This window comes from Rhamphochromis sp. 'chilingali', assembly GCF_963969265.1.
Source record: "Rhamphochromis sp. 'chilingali' genome assembly, chromosome: 10".
Lineage (NCBI taxonomy): Eukaryota > Metazoa > Chordata > Actinopteri > Cichliformes > Cichlidae > Rhamphochromis > Rhamphochromis sp. 'chilingali'.
In genome coordinates, this window is record NC_137937.1 from 20,003,517 (window position 1) to 20,027,659 (window position 24,143).

Sequence of the window (24,143 nt, forward strand, 5' to 3'; positions counted from 1 at the left end):
CTTATATAAAACATCCCTTTTAGTTGTGTTTTTTTGTAACTGCGTTGACGAGATGACTCAAAATAAACAAAGTGTTTACGTTCATTGTTAATTTTTTTAAAGCCAATGAACCTGTTATAGTTCATGAACGCTAGCTTCTGCACCTCCTAGCAGGTGGCAGGAAAGGAAAGATTTTAGTAGGAAGTGTTCTTATGAATCATCTGAGCTTTCAGTAAAAGCCGACGGTAGAAACTGGTGGATACCTGGACTCTGTTGTGTGTACTATTAGCCAAGCAGCTTCCACAACATACTAAGAGATTGTGCATCCAGTCAGGTTACCTTCCACTGTGAAGCTGGACAGACTTGTAAGAATCCCTGTAAGAATTTTCTGCCGTTTAAACCTTGTGTTTCATGTCTCATTTATATAAAATAGATCCAAGAGTAGAAAAATCGGATTGAAAATGGATTGTTTGTAAAGACAAAGATAATCCACAGAACACAGGGCTCTAAGCACTACCAACAAAACTAAATTCAAGAATATTTACTGTCATGGCGACAGAAATCCCTTCCTGTAACACTATAATTTACTTAAGCCCAAATGTAAAATTTCCCAGAACAAATACTTTATTAAACACCACATACTGACCAACATAATGTGTTGCTGAACCAGTTTTATTGTTCCAAGTAAAGGTTTGTCAAAAATACAGTATCCTTTGTTCCAACGAGAACATAAAGACTGAAAGCATGCACCGTTTAATAAAACATTTCCATGATGGGTTAAAAATCTGTTCAAAAAGAAGGACAGAGGCACTGAATAATTATTAAACAATTCAGCAGTTAACCTTTTTTTTTTCTTCCCAAAATGAACACAGAACAGTCAAAGGTTAAATGAAGAAGGAATTTAAAGGAATAATAAATGTACTGATATAACCCAGTATGTAGCTCCTGTTTATGGATGGGGAATATCTCCCAAACATAAAAGATGAACCCGGTTTTCTGTCCAGGTTGGAGAACACTGATGTGTTTTTAGTGTGCAAAAATAAAAATAACTGTGTAACTACAGGCTGCAATACAGAACAGAGACGAGTTAAGCCCAAGTCTTTAGTGTGAAAATGTCACCTGACAATGGACCAAAATGAAGAAATGTAGTTTGTCACAACAACAGTTGACTATATAAAAGAGCATACGCTGCAATAAACATACAAATTATTTAACAGCTTAACCAGGATAGCATGTTTTAAACATAGATTAACAGATGTAAGAGGGTAATAAAAAGGGACAAAATAAAACCACAGGCCTAGAGGCAATCGACAGTGAGAACCTAAAAATACAAACCGGTTACAAACTGATTCAACACATGGAGGGATTAATGAAAACAAACCCCAAATATTCACACATGAGAGTGGGTCCATGGAGACTTGAAATGATGACCAGTTTGTTAATGTTCACATCTTTCATTTGATTTTGGTTTTCTTTAATCACCCTTTGTAAGGAGGTCTTCTATGTAAGCATCAAGTTCATCATCTGTGTTTATGTCAATATCCTGTGGGAGGAAAAAAGGCACGATAATCACTCACTTTCTGCAAAGGGGGGGTTTATCAACAATGTGCACATGATGAGGAGCACAGATTAAGAAGTATTACCTCTTGTACTTTCTGCAGAAGGGCCACAATGTTTGTTCGGAGTTTCTGTAATTTCTCGTCTGCCTCCTTTAGTTTGAGCTCAGTGTTGTTGTTTTTCTCCTCCACAGCTTTGGCCCTGGCATCAGCTCTGCTCTGGTATGAATTACACAATGACTGCAGGCCCGATTCATACTGCTGGAAATACTCTTTCTATATGCAGGAGGCAAAAAAACAAAAACAAATCAGTGGGAGAATTCAACAGAATTGGCAAGAAAACATAGCAGTTAACATCTTCACTTATAATTTCAATGTTAATTTGTGCACTATTGCCATTGTTAAATAACTATCTAGTTATTTAACAAGTTTTTTTCCCCATCTAGTTTCATCTCACACTAAAAGATCAAACTATTATCCATCTAGTTTCTGGCACTTATCCAGCAAACTAAGCAGAGATGACCAGCCTTAACTCCTTGGCCAACTCCTCCAGCTGGTCTTGTGAAACACCGAGGCATTCCCAAGCTGCAGCGGAACCCTGCACACTGCAGCGGAAGATCATTTTCACTACAATCTAATTTTTCCATCAGACTTGTGGACACTGATGAGGTGTGAAAAAGTCTGGCTCAAGTGTCAAAGACGGTGATAGGTAAGTAGACTGAGCAGACATTTTGGGTTCCCAAAGATGGTCAGTTCATTTACAGTGACCTCCATCAATTTGAAACTTTGTGGGAACAGATCAACCAGTAAATTCAGTTCTACTTTCACTCTTTCTTCATCACGCAAGACTGATACAACAAGCACATGATCCCAGCTGCCATAGGGTGAGAGGCATGGTGAATACAGAAACAGACAACATTCACATTCATATTTCTTTTTGCTGTGCTATTTAAGCTTCTTTTTCTTGCATCTTTCTGCTTAAATTTAGCATTCTGCTTTTGCTTTCCGTCACAAGATAGAAGAAGCTTTTATTATCTCACCAAAGGAAAGGCAACCAGCTCCTCGGCTGTCATGCTATTAACATCGTCCTTTGGGATCCGAAAAGCAGGAGGAAAGAAGTAACGCAGCATTGTTCTAGAAACATCAAGAGCACGATAAACACACAGCAGTTATGAGAGTTACAAGACTTCAATAAAGAATGATAACAACATTGTAACCATTGTAACCAGCTCACCTCAACATGGTGACCAGGCTGTCAGTCACCTCTCGGCTGGTTCCTGGCTGAGTAGTGTCTGGCTCCATGGGTGCCGGACCCTTCTCGGTCTCCTGCTGGGTGTCAGGTGTCTGAGAGATTGGAGATGGTGGTCGCATCAGCCGGACTTCATCGCTACCCTTAAATACCCTTTACAGAGAGATCCATACATGTATAAGATTCGAATCACCTGCCATGTCATCAAAACATGTTTAGAACGCAACATTCACACAGACTGCATCTTACCATCGATCTTTAGGGGTGGACCGAGGTACGTAGTCAAATTTAACTTTCCAGCGAACACTTTGTTTATTCGCCTCAACGGCGATGACTTTGCCCGTATACCACTCCTTATTGACACGTACTTCGACCAGCAGACCCTTATCTGGAGAAGAAAATACTCATTTTCCAGTTCTGTATTTGATTCACATCAGTAGAGAGTGGACCATCATCTCACCTTTCTGAGCATTTTTAGTGTCGTTTTCTGGTTCCTGTTGTAGAGCTTTATCAGGTGCCTGTAAAAATACAAACAAAATATGACCACAACAGTTTGAGAAATCACTGAAAAGGCAGTCGGGTTAGATACAGTCTTCAACAACTTAGAGGTTGAAATGAATGGCATGCTTGGTTATAAAGAAACTGTTATATATTAATAAAATGATTGGTTTTGTTTTGAAAGAACCGTTAATCTACATGAGCTGAAAAAGTAAGTGTTGATTGTTAGAAGTTGTGAGAGCAGCAGGCAGCCCAGCTTGATTCGACAGTAGAAGAGAGAGGGACCCAATAAAGCTACCTTTTCTTTAGCCCCGTGTGTAGAAACGGATTTAGGGGCAGAGGATGGTGTTGTTGGTGCCTGCCGTGTAGGGGCAGACACTCCTTTCTTCTCAAGTTGAGAGTGTGTTTTAACCTGCAAGGTCAATAGCAAAGGGGTTCTGATCGGAGGTTCAGCAACCTGATGGACCACCCAGGTATGTCCATGTTCCCTTAGTGTCTTAAGCAGAAGTCTAAGATACTTTAATTGCAGCTACTTTGTGTTCAGACACCATAAAGTAAGTGAGCAGTATGAGTAAAGCTTTGCTCCAATAAGCAGCTAATTAATTTAAAACTGACAGACTTTACCTGAATTAATGCAGATATCATAATAATGTTGAGCATACAATCACTTCCTAGTCCATTCATTACCTTATCCACATCCTGAAATTTATTTCTCAGAAAGCAAAAGCGGGAAAATGCGAGCAAAAGCAAAAGTCCTTTGAGCAAGCTGCACGCTGAACACGCAGGATTAAGGTTTGTGCAGAATTACTAGTGCTCTCATTTCACACCCCAGGTTAATCATCTTGTTTTGATGTGCAGTTGTTTTTCAGAGCTGTAATACATTTTCAGCAGTTACAAATCTGCACTACAGTTTTTGCCTCTGTTCTTTACCTCATCCAACTTTCCACGTTTGGGAGGTGGGGCCTTCTCTACGACTTTGCCACGGTTAGTGGCAGCTGCAGCCATCTTGGATTTTTTTGTCTGTGGTTCTTCTTCACTCTCCTCGCTGCCTTCTTCTTCTTCTTCTTCCTCCTCCTCCTCTTCTTCTTCCTCACTCTCCTCCTGCTCTATTATTCTCTTGCGCTGTCCAGCAGCTGCTGGTTTGGCAGGTGAAGCTTTGGCAGATGCCTATATGAGGAGACAGCTTTCAGTATTTTACACTGCTTTATGGTAGGATTTGTACATGAAGCCATATGAAATACTTTTACAATAAAACCTTTTGTTAAATCAAACCTGTAACATACCCGTGAGCTGCGGCTGGGTGGAGGTGTTTTGGCAGTAGCTTTGGGAACAGGTTTTGCTGCAGATGGAGGAGGTTTTGCTGCAGCTCTGGACCTGGATGGCTCAACCTTTGGTGGAGTTGGTGGTATGGCTGATGTTCGGGTGGGCCGCTGAGAAGCACTACGTCCTGGTGGGGCACTTGGGGCATTTTTGAGGTGAGCTGGGAGTGGTGGGGAGCGTGGGCGTGCAACAGACCTTTCAGAAGACCTGGTTGCCTGAATTGTTAACATGAAAGGACACAAAACTAGTATTTGAGTATGATAATGAATACATTTGAACAAAGAGGAAAAAAAAAAAAAAAGGAAAAAAGGATCACCATCAACAGCAGTGTTTGTCTTTAGTCTGACCCTTTTACAGCGCAATTAAATTGTTTAAGACTGAACACACAAAACTCCTTTTTTAAATTTTCAGTTCATATTTACATAGAAAAGGAAACATACAGTTCATCCAGAGAGTATTCCCAGCATTCCACTTGTTCTACATTTTGTCATGTTACAGTCTTATTCCAAAATTGATTGGAGTTTACCAAAAGACATCCGAAGGACTCTCAGACGATGAGAAACAAAATTCAAAAATAAATCTGTACCAAGGATTGAACTCTTTGGTCTGAATGCCAAGTGTCATGTCAGGAGGAAACCAGGAACTGCTGTATGGATGGCCAGTACCATCCCTACAGTGAATCGTGGTTATGGCAGCATCATGCTGTGTGGATATTTTTTGGAGGAGAAAATTGGAGATGAGTCAGAGTCTTGGGAATGCAGTGACATAAAAGAAATCCTTGAGGATAACCTGCTCCAGAGAGCTCTGGACCTCGGACTGGGGCGAAGGTTCATATTCCAACAGGACAACGGCTCTAAACACACAACTAAGTTATTGTGAGTAGAATTTTGAGGTAAAATAAATAAATAAATAAATAATTGAATCCATTTTGGAATGAGAGAGAGAGAGACAGAGAGACAGAGACAGAGACAGAGAGAGAGAGAGAGAGAGAATAGAATGATAGTTTTCCTGTTATTCCTCATACGTGCAGTGATATTAAAATCAGAAATACACATACGATATGCCGAGAGTTAACTAGTAGAACTAGTAGAAAGACAAGACAGTACAGGGAGTTTTTTGTTTGTTTTTACCTGAGAGGAACTCTCTGTTGGTTTCATGCTAACCTCCAATGGGAGCTTTCTTACATCTGCTGCAGATTTGATGGTGTTGGTTTTCTGGCAGGGAACAAACAGAATATACATATGCTGTGGTGATAGACACAAACAGAGAGATTTAAAAAACAAAAAACAAACCAAACACAGACACACAGACAACAAGAGTTGGACAGGATACCTGCAAGGCCTCCAGCTTCTCCTGCTGCTGTTTGATTTTCTCTGCTAGCTCTTTTTGTTTGTCTTCAGCTGTTGGCTTATCTTTCTTCAAAACACCAGATGGGAGATTCTGTTTCTGTTCAGGAGCGTCACATCTGAAAACAATTTCCAAACAATATATAACAATATGTAAACAATTTATATAGAACATACAAAATATATTACCACACTAGTAGGTACTTTCTCATGGCATAAGCACTTCAGCTAATACATTATTCAAAGTTCTTTTGTTGTTGTTTTTTGTTTATTGCTGCAGAATCTCCAACTTCCGGTTGGATTTGAACTCCTCAGTGCATAGGGTTTTTCTTATCACTAGAAAAACTCAGAGAGGAAAAAAAAAAAAGTGGTATACTAAATATACCCTGACATTTTGGTCACATTCGTGACTGCACAACAACCTCATCTGTAGGCACAAGAGGCACCTGTGGCAAAGGTGAAGCCAATGAAGATTTGCTTTAATATTTACACTTATAACTGAAGTGTCATTTATAACATCGGCTATTTGGAGGATACCATCAGACACCAGTACCTTCAACTATGGCACAGTTGAAGAGCTGACATGAACGATATGATGATATGAACAGTGTTACAAACAAGCTATTTAACAAACCTTCCACTCCCAGATCAAACCATCATATTCTTCCTGCTGCTGCTTTGTCATGAGAACTGAATGAACCCAGAATCTCTATTTAGGAACATCAGGACAGGCTCATCATTGCTTCATAACTACTTCATTTTTTTTTTTTCTTTCTTTCTCCAAATTCTTTTTTTAGGGCAAATTTTCCACAAAAATGCAACACATTCAGTGTGTATATATGTTGGGATCCGTAAAATTAGGAATTTGTGTCGCTTTTTGGCTTTAATACTTTAAATAAAGTATTCTTATAGGGTAGAACAGTCACTGCCGGGAATAGCAGAAAAATTTGTCATATGGTGGACTACAGAGAGATTTCTCGTGCTGGTAACTGGCGAGTAAAAAATATATCCGACGAGCCTCTGATGGAGGATTTTATCTTCTCCAGTTTTAAGAGTCCTAAGATATCCTGTAGCCAGACCTTAATTAATGGTGGCTGAGATGATTTCCACAACAACAAAATTCTTTTCTAGCGATGAGAGAAGCAAAGGCAATAAGGTTATTTTGAATAGCTGTAGTATGAAGGTTATTTGGTGGTTTGCCAAATATAGCGATATGTGGAGTCGGAGTCAATTTTATACCCAATATATCCAAAATTATTTTGAAGAATTGATGCCAAAATTCAGACAACCTAGGGCACACCCAGTGAGCATCAGTTACATTTATCATCAAATTTATCTGGGTATAATTTTGAGAGTTTTTCTTTACTGTAGTGTAATCTGTGGAAAACTTTAAATTGTATTAATGAAAGATGAATTAATGGCCCAAGTATCATCAATTTCTGTTAAGACCATGACCCTCTCCTAAGTGGAGAACAAGATGATCTTTATAACATCCACTCAGTAGTTTAATGTCAGCTTTATTTATTTTAGTTGCTAAGATCATATCATCACTGTGCTGCTGTAAATATTTCTGCTGCTTCTGAATAACAATTCAGTTGTATAATTTCATTATAACTCTGTTCTAAATTATACTAAAAACTGTTTTTTAGCAATCAAAAATAACCAATAAGTTTAATTAGAAACTTGATAACCGTTTTGCTTAATGAGATGAGATAAGATAAGAAAATGAAGTTATCTGAAAAAGCTCATTGTGTCAGTACCTGTCCTGAGTGCTGTCAGGGTTCATGAGACACACCCAACTGTCTGGGTAGCGTTTGTCCACTGCATCCATCTGGAAAGGCAGCGTTCTCCATTTTAAACATTTATCTTAAAAAAAGAAGAAAAAGCATAATCAGAGAGTGAGTTTTCTGCAGGAAGCTGAGATACTGCATGTCCTCTAAATGTGTGTGCTCAATTTACCACACTGAATAGTAAGTGGTATCTCCATGGCACGGCGTCTCTTGTATCTCAACTCTGATGATGGAGGTGCAGACCAGCTGGCAGACAGATATCCAAACTCATCCCAGAACTTCACTATGCCTTTCTGTGCTGCATGACAAACACAGATGCAGATGTGAGATCAGTTGATACAGTTGCAAGTCATTTGCTATAATTAAAATAAGTTGAACCAAAGCTGAATTTTTATTTAGGGAAGGAACCCTTAATACAGCTAAAATGAAACTTATACTTCACCTCTGACTCAAACATTTCTCAATCCAATATCACAGGTACCGGTAATATCACCTTAAAGCTCCAGCAGCTGGTAGATCAATAATGGTGATTACAACTGTATCTGAATTGTCTAACACTCTAGCAGGATAATGTATTAATCATGGAACATGCTTAAAACTCCCAGGAGTATGGGGGGTATTTTTACTTGTAATTTGAGGTGCAGCAATAAACAGAAATCCAGCAACTTCAGGGAAGCTTACCAATGTTTGTGTCCTTCCAGTACTGAGCCAGATGCTCCCCCATGGATTTTAGTAAATGTCGATACTCTTTAGCATCCGCAAAATCTTGTTTGTTGTGAGTAGGCTCTAGAACTAAATATGGGACATCCACTACTCCAACTACACCACCACATGCCCTAAGACACATAAACCAAATAGTTTAAAATTACAACTTAATCACTTGCTCATTTCCTGCCATTTTTCACTTTTAGTGCATTTTACTTACATGCCTCCCTCCAGTTGAGGACCAGTCTTTTCATACATCTTAATGAGACGAGAGCAGTTGTACACAAACATCCCATCCAGGTCCCTCTGTTCAATGTTCACTCCAAATATAAAATTCAGCTCCTTGGGCTCCTTTAATGCTCTGAAGAACAAGGAAGAAACGTAGATTGGTAAGAAATACATTTACATAAAATTTAGATGCCAAATAATTTGGTCGGCAAACAAAATTAATGTACAAATCTTATTTTGAGGCATTTTTTAATATACATTTCCAGCCAAACAAAGGAACAGAATTTTAGCAGCCTACAATCTATAAAGTTTGCCATTTTTGTTAATCATACTTTTGTTTGGCTTCAAGAATCCTTTTTTTCATGTCAGCATCCCTTCGCAGCATCATGGCTGCATCTTGAACTTTTCTCAAAATTGCCTGATGGAGTAAAAGGAGGGAGACAAAGAAGAAATTTAACGTCATCGTTTTTTGGTTGTGAATCAACCACTGAATCATGTCAAAGTACACCTTTTCTTAAATTTCCCTGTTTCTTTAATAATTGAATAATTAAAACACTTTGATGTGTTTGTCATTAACTGTTGCTATACAACTAAACTTGCTTTGCCCAAAACCCGTTTTACATAAACACTACACATCTGCACTTGACAATTAACCAAAGGTTTTCCTTAGCTTACCCGTGAGTCTTTTGATAGGTCCTCTCCTAATCTGGCCTCCAAAGCCATGCGTTTACTCTCTGCCTCTCTGGCCTTCTCCTCCGCTGAAATATACACCACATATTATTCTCACATGAACTAAAGCTAAAGCAAACTTTAATTAGCAGGATTAATAACCCACTATCTCACCAATCTTTGCAAGATGATCAGCTTTCTTCACTTCTTGCTCAGCACGGGTCTTGAACCGAGTTGATGAGTATTTATAACACCTTTAAATAAAACAGAAAGTCCAATCAAAGTGTGAACACTGGAATAAACAAGTTACAGAGAGTCCATATGTGCGTTACTATATTACCTTGGTTTATAAAGACAGCACGAAAGTCTCTTAGTCCTGACTTTATGACCCTGGATAAAAATCCTCATGCGTGGGTCAATGTACAAAACAGCAGCGTATGCCCTGAACGATCTTCTCTCTGGCTTCCTGTGAACAAGAAGTGGTGCATTAGACATGCTGTCATCAAACTATTTTTACTTTGTGGTTTTCTGCCTCCTCCAACTAGTCAACTTGCAGGGCTTTACCTTTAAACAACGATAAATGATCAATATTAAGCTGAATCACTATTAGCTTGCCAATAAAAATACCCAACTCAAAAATACCCAATATAAATTAATATTATAAATTCATATGCTAATGCCATAGAGATCCCTTGCTATCCCCTGTGGATAAACAACACCCCCCAGCACAATCAGCAATTATTTGTGAAGTGAAGTCATTACAAACATTTTGATTTTGAAATTTGATCACCATTAAGTTTGAGTTCATCCTCGAGTCCAGCTGGACATTTGATGAAATTTTAAACTGGTTTCTGATACTGAAGTAAAAACCACCAAAATCGTATCTGTGAGCCACAATAATAATGACATCATAACTAACAGTAACAACTGTACTTACACTCCTTCAGCAGGTGTCCCAGCCATCAGTATGTCCTGGTGATCCGTTTCTACATCCAGCTCTGGTTCTCCATTGTCCATCAGCTTCAAATTATAGATTATCACTAGCGTTCCTATAGATAATATAAAATACCACACCAAAAGTAAGTAACAACATATCAATTTGTCAGTTCCTTACATAGTGATGCACATTTAAATGCTTACCGCTGTTGCCTTCTATTTTGTTGAACTGCTCCATCAACTGCTTTTCATTTTTAAAAGGTGAGTATTTGAAGATCAGTTCGGTCTCTATGGCGTACTTTTCTGGATCAGACGTCAGCGGCTCCTTGGTCTTTATATCCCAGGAAGGAAGAGGCACTATCACCTGTAGAGGGAAGGGGATGAAAACCCTAAGTAACCCAGAGCAGTTAGCTTTCCACATGTTTTGGAATCTGACAAATGTGACCTTAAATCAGTTTGCTGGAGAACCACGTGGTTTCCAAACTACACACATTACACCATGCCCTTATTTGTTTAACAAAAACTAAGGCAAAATGCAGAAGCACTGTCTACTCCGATTTTAGAGCCAACTTTCAGCATTTCAATCAGGCTGAGATCTGAACTTTGACTGGACCCTTCCAACACTTTGATTTGTTTCCTTTTTTTGTCATTTGATTGTAGATTTGCTGCCATGCTTGGGATCAATATCATGTTAAACGACCCAGTTTCAACCAAGCTTTATTTTTTGGAAAGATGATCCTAGAATACTTTGGTATACAGAGGTCACCTCAATGAGCCCGAGATGCTCAGGTTCTGTTGCTAGAAGACAAGCCCAAATCATCACCCCTCCACCACTGTGCTACGCAGTTATGAGATCTTTGTGCTCATATGCTGCATTTGGTTTTCATTTGGTGCTGTGTATTATGGTCCAACATCTCCACTTTACTCTTGTCTATCCCAATGACATTGTTTCATAAGACTCGTGGTTTCAGATGTAAATGTGCAAATCTAATCTGAGCCGCAATGTTTATTTGTTTTGTTTTGTTTTGTTTTAAGAGAAAGGAAGCTTTGTCCTGGTATCTCTTTCAAACGGGTCATACTTATTTTGTCTTCGTCTAATTGTCTGGTCATGAACTTTAACATACTCAGAATCTGAGATGTAGCTCTTGGTTTGTTTGGTTTTTTGCAATTTCTGAGGATTTCATAGTCTGACCTTGGTTGCAGTGTAGTTAGTTTCTCACACACTGCTTCTGCATTTTTGCTTAGTTTTTTTTTTTTTTAAAGTTTAATATAACATATGTTCAATGTCATATCATATAAATGCCTTGAGGCGACTTTTGTTGTGATTTGGCGCTGTATAAATAAAATTTAATTGAATATGAGATGAACATATTTTGCCCATCTGAGGTTGTATTTAGCTAATTTTACGACCGATTGATTTTTTTTATTATGTCCTGATGCACAAAACTTTACAAATGAAAGTGTATCCTTTCTTTTTCACATAAATGTAGATCACTTTTTTACATCCAAATCAATTATATACAAAAATGTATCACTGAGCCACAATTAGTAATCATTTCATCCGTTGTTCCAATCTTCCATTAGGCCAGTGGTTCCCAAACTTCTTTTGCTAAGCCCCCCTTGTTTAACAAGAAAAATGCCCCCCCTCCCCCCCGCGCACAAACACATCCTCCAACCACATACACCCATATTTTGCACCATTGCGGTTTATTTCACACCTCAAACATTTAGTAAACAATTAAGCAAATACAAGTAAACTGCAATAAATTACAGGTAGCAATAAACTACTAACTCTTTTATGCTACGTCTACACCTACACGGGTATTTTTGAAAACGCAGCTGTTTTCGTTCACACGTAAACGGCGTTTCGAATCAACGAAAACTGAGATTTTTTTAAAAATCCTTTTTTGCATTTACGTGTGGACGAGGAATACAGAGTTCATCACGCAACGTCAAAGGTATGTGCCTTTTTTCAAGTCACGCTGTGCGCCACGTTATTGTTTACATGAGATGAATTGCAGAATGGCACATAGACAAAATACTGTTAATCTGACCATCTTCAGTTTTTAAACGCTTACATATACACACGCAGTTACTGTCCCTCCATTTACAAAGGCAGAGGCGTCACGGTGTAATTATTTTAGTATTGTAGTTGTTTTTTCCTGTGTAATAATATTCAACATTGCTATCAATACATTTTTCAAAAAATGCCTCTCTGTGCAAAATGGGTTCAAAAACATAAACAGCTGTGGGATACTGTTTGTCCGTGATTTGAACCAGGGAATAAATCGTGGCAAGATCAGCCTGATATTATTTGTATCCCACTGTAACTTTACTGTATAAGGAGCTAACATGTCAGGAGTAGTTAGTCATTATGAGAAGTGTTTGTGAACTAAAAATCAAGAATGTGGGATGTTGTTTGTCTGTGATTTGAACAGCCCAGCGCTGCTCCCGACGAAGGGAAAACCAATTCTGCAGGGAGACCTACCTCGGCACTTGTGCAGGTGAAACCAAAGGGAAGATATGCTGCACCATATTTTCTAGTCTTTGGCTTGGAAGGAAGCTGGTTTGGAAACATGCGATGCTTCATCTCCTGCTTTACGTTTGTGTGGGCGCCCCATGCTAGCAGTGTCCAAGCGTTTTGGGGTTTTTTTTTTCCCTTTTTATTCCGTGCCCCCCCTGCAATGGCTCTGCGCCCCCCCCTAGGGGGTGGGCCGTACACTTTGGGAAGGTCTGCATTAGGTCTTGATTTATGCTATAAGATATAAGATTGTTGATATGTCTGTGACAACCTTTGGTGTTTTAAATTTATTTAGAAGTTATCTAAATTTTAATATTACACAATTTGCATTTTGCAGTGCTGTCAGTTTTTGTTCCATTCTTTGTATTTGTCCAGGGATTTACAGCATTATTCAAGTAGGCTGCTGTAAAATTTCAACATGTTTCTGAACTGAGCAGAGAGCACGGAGTACTGTTCACACAGACTGAAAGCACACACAAGCATGAACACACAGGTGTGAATATCTAGACACATATTCAAAGTACACTTTGAAATGAATGTGTGGTGAGTGGCTAAAGCGTATCTAACAAAACTCGTCTCTAAGCGTTTCATGACTGCCACTGACCTCATCCAGACCCTCCTCTTCATGGAAAGTCCTCGACAGGAAGAGGCAAGTCAGCGTGTCGTTCTTTTTTGTGAACAAAATAAAGTCTTTTCCGATGCGCATAGAGCCCCTGTGGAAACACACAAACTTCGTAAATATGGAAATGCTGGTGTACCAACTTCGTGATCAATACCAGACAGGAACTGGAAAAACAACTCACGATTTCAGTCCGTTTCCATACTGGCCAATCTGAGTGGACTCAGGAGACCGTTTGTTTGACTTTCCAAACTGAATCACATGGGTTGTCTCACCTAAGAAAAAAGCAGTTTAAGGACACAAATTATACACTGTATGTAACCATTGGCCTACAAAAACAACAATAACCTTGCTTTAAATTTGCTCTTTGATCATTTAGTCACACTTACTTGGGTCCATCCCAGTACCATCATCCAGAAAACAAAGCATGTAGCCACCCCTCAGCTCTGTTTTTTTTTCTGTCACACAAGCAGGAAGTCAAAAGACAGATATGAAAAACATTGACTCACTGGATAAGTTTCAGTATATGAAATTGGATATTTTACTCTGAGGTCTACCTGTGTAGATGTCTATACGTGTGGCATTAGCATCTCTGTGAAAGAAATAAAATATATGAGATTTTCTAGATAAAAGGTATCAGGTTAATGCAAGTTTTCCCATACTCGATAATTTATTTAAAAATTGTGCTGTGAATCATAACAGGTACCTTGAATTGTCCACAAGTTCTGCCAAGGCTCCAAATAAGAACTCATGTGTTGTCCTAAGAGTTAGACCAAATATTCCATTAATAGAGTAAAAACTGACAAGGGAAGCTCATTAGAGAACAAGGACACATGGGAGATGCTTGGTGACAGCATCTGAACTCCACAGATAGCAAACATACGATTATTATTCTGTTATAAAAACTGTTATTTCTCAAGTCTGCTGACACGTGTCAGCATAAAATGAAGAACTATCAGTTAAGCATGCATTTCCTGGTTAACTGTAAAACTATCTGTTCAGCTTCAAGGACTGACTATCCACAGTTCACCTGACAGCTAACCACTTAAAATGAATTATCATTATAACAAAAAGAACAACAAAAGGGTGCTGCGACCTACTTTGAATATAAGCCACATATACGTTGAACATTACATACCACAGAAGCATATACCAAACTTGTCTTTTTTTTCCTGAGTCATTACTGATCAAACTGAGTGATAAATGTCTGCAAGCAGCCAATATCACATGATTTTTTTGACAAATAACTGAAGCAAGCACATTTAGCTTCATTGCAAAATTTGTGACGTGTCTATACTCTGTTCTGAGCCTACACCGTCAATTCCACATATTATACACAAAGGCACTATCAAGTTCAGAAAATAAAAATAGCTGATTATATCTAACAAATTTATTATAACGTTGATGTGGGAAACTGGCAAACAATTTTCCCCCCTTGTGACAATAAAGAAAATGCATAACAACAAAGAGCAAAAACAAAAAGAGTAAAAGAATGGTAGCAGCATCAGCTATTAAAATAAAAACCAGCATAGGTTTTGAATTGTGAATGCATACAGACAGAATGGAAAGTATTACTCATGGAAGGTAAAGTTGTTTTAAATATAAAATGACATGTAGCAAAATGAGGGAAACGTGCTCTAATCGTCTTTCTGGACTATATCTTATTTTCTATTCAACAACATTGCTGGGCATCTTGCAAAAATAAGTAGGTGAGGTGGTGCAGTGTATTGTGTGTAGGTGGTTGCTAAAGTTCTATCTTTAAGGCTAACTAGCTGTAACTCTGTGTATCGTGAAGTTCTTACGGGCAAATTAATTCCCAAAAAGTTGGTACTTACGAATTTGTGTGCAGGTATTCAAAGGTGAGCTGAGCCCTGCTCAGGTTGCTGTAGCTAGAGTAGGCCATGGTCACTCACGATTGTTAACTAGGTACTTCCTGGTAACCTCCACGTCTTCTTGCTGACTGACCAAGCCCTAGTTCAGGGCTTTCATTCTAAAAAAGGAAAGAAAAGATCAAAAATACTGTTGATTTGCCTGCGTGTATCTTCAATCAATTCACTGACGTAACGGAAATGACATGACATTAGCTAATGTTTATACCTTAGAACAAGTCAGAGGAGACACTCCTGCGTAATTACAAGTCACCCCGCAGGTGAAGGTACCAGCAAGTAACACGTGGGAGGCCTGCTGAGGAACAACAAAATGTTAGGCGAAAAGAGCGTCTTTAGGCACGGCTTGAGCAAGGAAGACATTAACGTGCATTCGTTTAAGAAGAAGTCAGACCCTTGCCTCGCTGGGTTACTGTAAAATATGACTAAGTCATGTTTGGTTAAGAACATGACATCAACAGTTCAGACGTTTTGCTGCAACTGTTATTAACGGCATGCTAACATTAGCAGCTAGCCGACATTAGCGCAGGAATGTTTATGAGGAAACGGTAGCTAGCTAGCTTTACTGTAGGAAGATGAAGCTAACGTTAGCCGTATCAATTCCTTTCTGCCAGACATTTTCAGATGACCTCGACTTTGTACGCTATAGTTAGTCCAAATACTTCATAACGTTACGTTTTGTTTTCCTTGACATAAAGCAATCCCCGAGGCCGCGAAGAATCCAACTACCATCAACGTAGATGGTTGGTTCTCTAGTTTCCCCTGATCTGCGCTAATCCCGCCTCTATTTTTCGATAATCACCCAATAGCTGTGGACAATAGGAAGGCACCGCGTTATGATTCTAAACCATGATTGGAGGACATCTCGTTACGTAACAAAAGAACATACCGGTGAACCAGTCTGCTGGCGCCTAGAGAGACCTTCAGAAGTTCATTGCGTTAAGCTCATAATCTATACTTTTGGGGCCATAAAATCAAAAGTATGCTCACAGTTAAAATACAAACAAAAACACACTGACAATTCACCTTAACCCTAATTTTTATTTTATTTTAGCTACAGCAGTTGAAATGCTGATGAAACATTATGATTATTTTATAATAATTCTTCTACAGACATGTAAAATATTGAATTACTATCCATCCATCCATTCGCTTCCGCTTATCCTTTTCAGGGTCGCTGGGGGTGCTGGAGCCTATCCCAGCTGTCATAGGGCGAGAGGCGGGGTACACCCTGGACAGGTCGCCAGTCTGTCACAGGGCTCCACAGTCTGTCACAATTGAATTACTAATTTTACAAAATCCTTATACGTCCTTTCTTTCAGACACTTAAGGAAACATTGATTGAAATTAAAGAAAAAAATAATTTCCTCTTCGATTTCTGTTTCAAGAGGCCTTATATCAGAGAGAAATATGGCACTCACATAAACCTAAAATTAAACCTTCGTGGTGGTAAATCCAAAACCTTCAGGTGGATAGAAAGATATTTAAATGATGCTTAAAAATAATTGCACAAGCAAAATGTATTTGAAGTTTTAAATGTCACTAAAAACTGATGTCACTCACCTTCACATTCCCCTTAGCTTGGCTTTAGCCTTTATTGACATTACAGTTACAGTACAATACAGTGCTTACTGTAATACCTGTGTTTGACACTGACAAATGAATCACATTAGTCAACAAAACAGCCCAAGTAAAGCTATTCCTTCTACAGCAAAGAAACATGTTTGAAACAGCATGACTGCAGTCATTTGTTGCTGGGAAGCGTAAAATCCTGTAGAAAAACAGTTCATAGCACTGCTAACTTCTACACACACACACACACACACACACACACACACACACACACACACACACACACACACACACACACACACACACACACACACACACACACACACACACACACACACACACTATTTACAGTGCCCAATGATCTGTTAATACTTTGTTATTAAACAAATATAAGGCAAATATAATAGCAATTTTAACCCACATTTCATCCATTTTCTTCAGTCTTGAGCAATGTCTTCATCACCACCTTATCATAACATTTTTGTCTTTTATTTTGAAAAGCACATCATAAATAATAAATTATAACTCATTTTCTACCATGGCCATGTTTCTCAAAATGATTTTACATATTGCACATTCGTAATGTAGCAAAACTTGTGAGAGACAGATAAATGGGTTCAAACTGTTCCAAGAGAGGTTGCTGTACCCTGACTTTAGTCCCAAGTATGAATTTAGGAGAGCTTTCTCCAAAGCAGCATTATACAAATATTTTCACAGTTAGTAGTACAAACAACAAACCAGTTTCTTCTGTAGGCTGTAGTTAGACGTAGCCCTCTCTTTCCAACCATCAACTGATTTAATCGCTCAGCTGTCTATTAAGGGTTCCTGTAAATAAAGTAAAGTAGCAAAGTTAGGTTAAATAATCTGTATGGATTTCTCAGTAAAAAGGTTCTACCAGGACAGGGCTCCCTGTCCTGGTCGTTGTGTCCTTGGGCAAGACACTTTACCCTACCGCCTACTGGTGTTGGCCAGAGGGGCCGATGGCGTGATATGACAGCCTCGCTTCTGTCAGTCTGCCCCAGGGCAGCTGTGGCTACAACTGTAGCTTGCCTCCACCAGTGTGTGAATGTGAGAGTGAATGAATAATGGAATTGTAAAGTGCTTTGGGTGCCTTGAAAAGCGCTATATAAATCCAATCCATTATTATTATTATTATTATTATTATTATTAAAAACCGAACGATCACGACTTACACTTTGTTGGTACAGTCCATTCCATTGGTTGCGGCGTTTTAGTGCATGTGGTTGACAAGCAGCTATACAGAGCATCAAACAAACTCCAAGGAGACACACACTGAAGTCCAACAGATGTTGCACTGCCACACTCTGTTCCTCCTTTAGAAGTAGGAAATAAATGAGGGTACAAAACAAATCTCTGAATTGTGGCTAAATCAGCTATGCTGTTCAAGTGCAACATACCGTACCTGTGTTAACATGACTGTAAGAGTGGTATCATCCTTGAAGTTCAGACTGTAGCAGGTTGGTGATAATGTAGGCAGCTGGTTACTTGCCTCCACATAGAAGGATGAAATATTTTTCTCTGACTCAGGGCACTCTGGAGGACGACTTTATTAAAATACATAACATTTATGAGTTTTCTGACTTTTTAGGTCACTGAGGAAAAGTTGTAGTTACACTGTAATTAAGTTAAGAAACATGTTCTTTACAGAACATGATAAACTTACACACTTGTTGGCAGGAGGTCACTTGGGGCACTTATAGTGAGGCAGGTGTAGCTACCATTGTCAGATAGAAACTCTAGTGTCAAATTAACATTTTCATTGCCTGGGGAGTAAAAAATTACAATCAGAATGTAAGGTGATAAAGACTTTCACATAATATCACACCCATAGCACTCCATGGCAAAACTAACCTCCAATAAGCAGCTGACTGGCTCTCAAGGTTGTATGTAGACTGAGATCTCTCAGCGAGACACTCGGAGAGCTGGAAGTCACAAGAGCAAGAGGAACCTTGAGATGTAAATGGGTGACAGAAGAAGGACTCTTTGCTGAGTTAACTGAGGTCTTTCTGTCCTCTTCCTGCTTGATAAGAGGCGATTGGACTGAGGAATTAAGCTCATTTGCTTTCACACATAGGTGGAATGTTGATAAGGAGGACAACACACGGTTCCAGTCCTATGAGAATAGTAAAGTGCACAAATTACACACAGATACAATCAGGGCACAGAATGTGTGGGTATATTCAGTCACAGCCTGCACAGCATCATATTTCCTATGCACACCAGCACCAATTATCTATTTAGAGAAGGCATGGAGGAAAATTAGCTCAGTTTACTAAGGAAACCTACTATACTCATTCCCAGCTCCATATTGTTATCTTTGGACTGATCTAAAGTTTCTTTGCATGAGTCACTGCTCTAAAAAAAAAAAATCCATATTTGTCTGACATCAGGCCTTGATTCATTCTCAATCTGAACCCAGTCATTTTAACTCCCCTATCTTTAAGGTACATTTCTTCTGATTAATCTGATTAATTGCTCCTCTGTATAGAATATTTGAGCCTCAAAAAGAACCAAGAGTAGAAAAAAAAATTGATACAGAGAGCTTAGAGCAGTCTGCAACCTAGGTTTTGACACAGGTTGATTGCACGTAAATATTTGAAACTTCAGCCATGTTTATTGTGCATCCACTACTCTAATATATAGATAACAGAAAAGAGCAAAAACCCAAAATTGCTATAGTTAAAATCACTCCTCACCTTTGTTATATCAGGGTTAGGCAGAGTGTGAGTGTTGCTGTAAAAACTAAGGCAGATGAATGAAATAGCCAGAGTTAGCAAACACAGGAAAAATGTAGTCCCTGGAGGATTCTGTGACACATAATCTCTAAGATTAGTCAGCGGCTGCCAGAAACCCATCATCAGGCTCCACAAAAAGCAGAGATGTGGCGAGCTGTAAACAGAAGAGACAAATTTCACATAACTTAAGTAATGTACCTTTTCATTATTATTAGGCAAGTTCAATACATCTGTTCTTCATAGAGGAAGACAATTTCAGTAGGAAACAAATGGAAGAGAGCCTGGAGAAATAGAAGTATGCAAAGGAATGAAAGTCAGTAGAAGAAGAGAGAGTATGTGTGTGAATGAGAAGTAGACAGGTGGAGTGAAAGTGAAGCTGCAAGGAGCAGGGGTAGTGAAGGTGGACCTGTGTAAATAGATGGGGTCAACCATTCTAAACAACAAACATTGCAAAAGACAGGTGAAGAAGAGAGCACATAGAGACGGCAGGATGGAGTCAGGTTTTAGGGGTGATTTGTAACAGTAGGATAGCAACAATAGCAGAAAGAGAAGGTTTACAAGATGCTAATGAGAAATGCTATAACTTTGGTTTGGAGACAGTGCCGCTAACAAAAAGTCAAAATTGTAGGGGGCAGAGTTACTCAGAGTGACCACAGGGACAATTCATGGATTCATATATACATGCAGGGGCAGGGGTGTGACAGAGGAGGATGCTCGGGTCAGAGTAATATGAGGCAGATTGGAAGTCCTAAAAGGAGAAAGAAGTCTGTTCAAACCCACTCCAAAATGCTTTTAGCAGAGGTGGGTGCCTATGTCCCACATTTTAGCCAGTGTTGCCCTCTTGGCTGTTTGACCTTTACTCTCCAGAATAATCTCTGTTCAGACTTTGGCACTGGGAGACCAGAAAGTTTATCTCCACTCACCTAACATCTAAATGTAATCTTCCTTGTTGGGAACAGAAAGCCAATCTTGGTCCAACAGACAGGCACCCTGTAGTGCAGTGATACAGATAGTGTACATAAATAGATATAATCATAAATATATACACAAAAACTTTGGCATGAACACACATGCTCTGTATTGCACATACATGGAGACATCGTGTATGAAGCAGTTAAACTTTTCTAATGAAAAATCTTTGCATGGATCACCTAGTTATGTTCATAGTGAGCATTAAGCTGTAGAAAATCTGTAACTTTTATTGTGGAAATACTATATAGCTACTGCTTAACAAAACAGGATATTCGGCATGTCTTTTCTCGAGCGGACCTCGTTTTCAACATAACCACATTTAGTTTGAGCAAAGCTGAAAGCACGTACTCTCTGTCACGTGACTGTAGACAGTTAAACGCTTACTTATAAAAAAAAAAAGAAGACATCTATGTAGTAATTACATTAAATCAATACTCTACGCAACAGGAGACGTACAACTAGTCTAACAACCAGCTCTACTGGCAAAGATTACCGCTCTTATGACGCTAACTAGCTAGCTTTCTGAAATATAACGTCATACCTCGAGCTCGTATGCTTGTTCACGTCTCCGCGCTTGGTAAAATACACCGGAATAGTTTCTTAAAGACAAGTAAACAAAAGTTCGACATTTAAGAAGGAAGTTCAGCAGTTAAATAGTGACACGACACCGCTGTCACTTTACGACAATACACTGCTATGACGACAACAAGGACCAGATCACATGACTTTAAATGGGTTTTTGGACATCTGACTATTTTACAGGATAGACAATATAAACATATTTAAATTTAAAGGAATTTGAAATGTACATTGTTCCTTGGTTTAGTGTCTGGAAGAGAGTCCTGTCTCAGTCAATTATAGATGATGTGAGATGATGTGAGCGGGCGGGTGTGTGTGTTTAGGGCACGGATGGCTTGGGGATAGAAGCTCCTCTTGAGTCTCTCTGTCCTTGCCCGGAAGATGCGGAACCTTCTACCAGATTGTAGAAGTTGGAACAGTTTGTTGCCAGGATGGGACGGGTCCTTCAGTATCTGCGCTGCTCTAGTCCGGCATCTCCTGGTGTAGGTGTCCTGAAGCGGGGGGAGAGCAATCCTGCAGCAGCGTTCTGCTGTACGGATCACTCTCTGGAGAGCTTTTTGGTCCTTCACACAGCTGTTCCCAAACCACGATGTCATGTTCTGTGTGAGGATGCTCTCCACAGCGCCTGTATAGAAAATCCTGAGGATCTTTGGAGAGACCCTGAACTTCCTCAGTTGTCGTAGGTGATACAGGCGCTGCCTAGCCTTTTTGGTCTGGGCCTGAATGTGGGCAGCCCATGTCAGGTCTGAGGAGATGTGAACACCAAGATACTTGAAGGACTGCACCCTCTCCACTGGAGCTCCATTGATGATAATGGGCTGATGATAATATATCCAGAATATTCAGTGGTAGCAATACCAAATTTGTTTCAGCAGAAAGTCTGAGGCAGCTTCAGCCAAATGTTGAATCAAATTCATTCTGCTGGAGTTGTATTGTGTCATGGTCTGTGGGAGCAGACTGTGTGAAGTGTGAATTTGGAGTTCTATTTGCATGGTCTCTTATATATGAACACAACTTTACACCCCATACGTATTGGACTAATATGCCATATTGTTTGATTTGATACCTATGGGTATTATAATGCTATTTAAAGAAATTCAACCTTGTATATCACCTGTTTCTCTCCCCAATCCTGTGGATTCACACATAGGAAGAGTCTGTCTACAAACCATAGTAAAGGTAATAAGAATCTTTGTGCTTTGTTCCAGAGAGAATCTCTGTTTGTTCCATACGTGATTTCTTATTGGAAGTCCTTTGTCAGTGACATTACTTGGAAAAGAGTATGGACAATTCCTAATAAGCATCTTGTACCCAATAAAGTAAAAGAAGTTTCATTCAAAATACTTCATAAATATTATCCTGCTAATCATTATATGACAAAGTTCAAAAGGGACATAAATCTGAACTGTGGATTTTGTGGAAGTCAACCTGAGACTGTGCAGCACCTCTTCTGGATCTGTTCACATGCTAGAACGTCTTGGAAAGACTTCAGTAAATTCATTACTGGACAGCTCTACAAGGACTTTACTCTGAAATTGGAAAATGTTGTATTTTGTTTCTTTTGACGGCAAAAAAGATGTATACTTTATAATAAACTTGTTAGTTACCTTAGCTAAATTTTATTTCCACAAATGCAAATACATTAGCCAAAAGCCTAATTTTAAACACTACTATAATGATACTCTGTCTTACATGAAATTGATTAGTATTAGTGGATCACACAGGAGGTGATCAGGGAAGTAAAAACATGTGAGGAAACAGCCAACTAGATGAACATATTGATGCCACAGGGAAGTCTAAACTAAGCACATAGAATATGGAAACAAGACTTTCAAAATAAACAGGAAACATGACAGGACGCAGACATGACACAACTTGACAACATGAACCACACAGACATGAAACAAGACAGATTAGACACACTAACCAACAAGGGAGACTTAACAGAGGTGATGACACAAAGGAATCTAAATAATCAAAAGAATATAACTAGATGGACTTAACCATAAACAATGAATAACAATATACAAGGAAACTCAGATCCAAACTAATAACAGCCACAACAAGAACTTAACATACCTTCAATATACCTAAGAAAAGAAATAGAGGAATAAACTCGAAGTGCTGGGTCAGAGAACCAGCTACTGACATAGTGGTAACTCATTGAAGTGTTATTGAGTATTCATAACCAGCCACTTTGCGGATACAGTGAGTAAAAGCATTGGGTGAACTGTTGTATGTCCTGTTGCTCCTTCTCTTGAAGCAACTGCTGATTTTGGAGCAGTGTTTCATTAAGAGTTATTTGGAGCATTTTGTATTTTTCCTCCATGTCTTCAAGCTTGCATACCATTTCTTCCTCTTTTATGTCCTGCTGTTCTTTCTCGTGAACAAACTCTTTATTTCTCTGCAGTGTTTTATCGAGCCTTATTTGCAGCACACTGCCTTTTCCCTCCATGTCTTTAAGCTTGGAGTCCATTTCTTTCTGTTTTGTGTCATGCTGCTTGTTCTCTTGAAGAAACTGTTGATTTTTGTGCAGTGTTTTATTATGCTTTACATGCAGCGCTCTGTATTTTTCCTCCATGCCTTGGAGTTTGCACTGCATGTCTCTCAGGTCTGTGTCCTGCTGTTCTTTCTCTTGAAGGGTCTATTTTTTCCAGAGCTTCATCAAGCTTTACTTTGAGCTCCTGATTCACTTTGACCATTTTTTCCTGTTTTATCACACACACACGCACGCGCACGCACGCGCACGCACGCACGTGCGCGCACACACACACACGCCTTTTAAAAAGAAGTGATCGCTCTGTTGTTTATTTAAAAAGTTATTTACAAAAAAATCTAAACTTCAGAAAATACTGAATAACTCAAAAATGATTTATCCCAGGATTAAAACATTTGCAACAAGTGTTACAGAAAATGTTCATCAGCATAAAAGTAAGTAATAATACTTGGTGATTTCTCCACA

General features: G+C 39.0%; 2 protein-coding genes across 4 annotated transcripts; both read right to left on the reverse strand.

Moving 5' to 3' along the window:
* Positions 1–633: 633 nt before the first annotated feature.
* On the reverse strand, positions 634–16,114 carry morc2 (MORC family CW-type zinc finger 2). Of its 3 annotated transcripts, none has more exons than XM_080894831.1 (29): positions 15,978–16,114; positions 15,514–15,600; positions 15,252–15,406; positions 14,123–14,176; positions 13,974–14,008; positions 13,806–13,874; positions 13,601–13,691; positions 13,402–13,510; positions 10,481–10,640; positions 10,278–10,389; positions 9,681–9,806; positions 9,515–9,594; positions 9,347–9,429; positions 9,004–9,089; positions 8,664–8,804; positions 8,420–8,574; positions 7,908–8,036; positions 7,709–7,814; positions 5,935–6,067; positions 5,733–5,816; positions 4,566–4,817; positions 4,213–4,449; positions 3,581–3,694; positions 3,245–3,302; positions 3,034–3,172; positions 2,770–2,937; positions 2,576–2,669; positions 1,623–1,811; positions 634–1,522 (listed from the first exon to the last, which is right to left on the reverse strand). In XM_080894831.1, exons 3-29 carry the CDS (start codon positions 15,317–15,319, stop codon positions 1,454–1,456), a joined length of 3,141 nt encoding a protein of 1,046 aa, XP_080750957.1. In that variant the 5' UTR covers positions 15,320–15,406; positions 15,514–15,600; positions 15,978–16,114; the 3' UTR covers positions 634–1,453. The 3 variants fall into 3 exon arrangements, with proteins under 3 accessions (XP_080750957.1, XP_080750956.1, XP_080750958.1); XM_080894830.1 differs by having other exon boundaries at positions 15,514–15,597; positions 15,978–16,095; XM_080894832.1 differs by lacking the exon at positions 3,581–3,694 and having other exon boundaries at positions 15,514–15,597; positions 15,978–16,096.
* A 1,023-nt stretch (positions 16,115–17,137) lies between these two features.
* Positions 17,138–21,301, reverse strand: LOC308404683 (transmembrane protein 248). The gene is made up of 8 exons (XM_080894836.1): positions 21,144–21,301; positions 20,554–20,620; positions 19,592–19,784; positions 18,747–19,008; positions 18,559–18,658; positions 18,298–18,439; positions 18,068–18,208; positions 17,138–17,699 (listed from the first exon to the last, which is right to left on the reverse strand). The coding sequence occupies exons 3-8, from the start codon at positions 19,751–19,753 to the stop codon at positions 17,679–17,681; spliced, it is 828 nt and encodes a 275-aa protein (XP_080750962.1). The 5' UTR covers positions 19,754–19,784; positions 20,554–20,620; positions 21,144–21,301; the 3' UTR covers positions 17,138–17,678.
* Between the last annotated feature and the right edge of the window lie 2,842 nt (positions 21,302–24,143).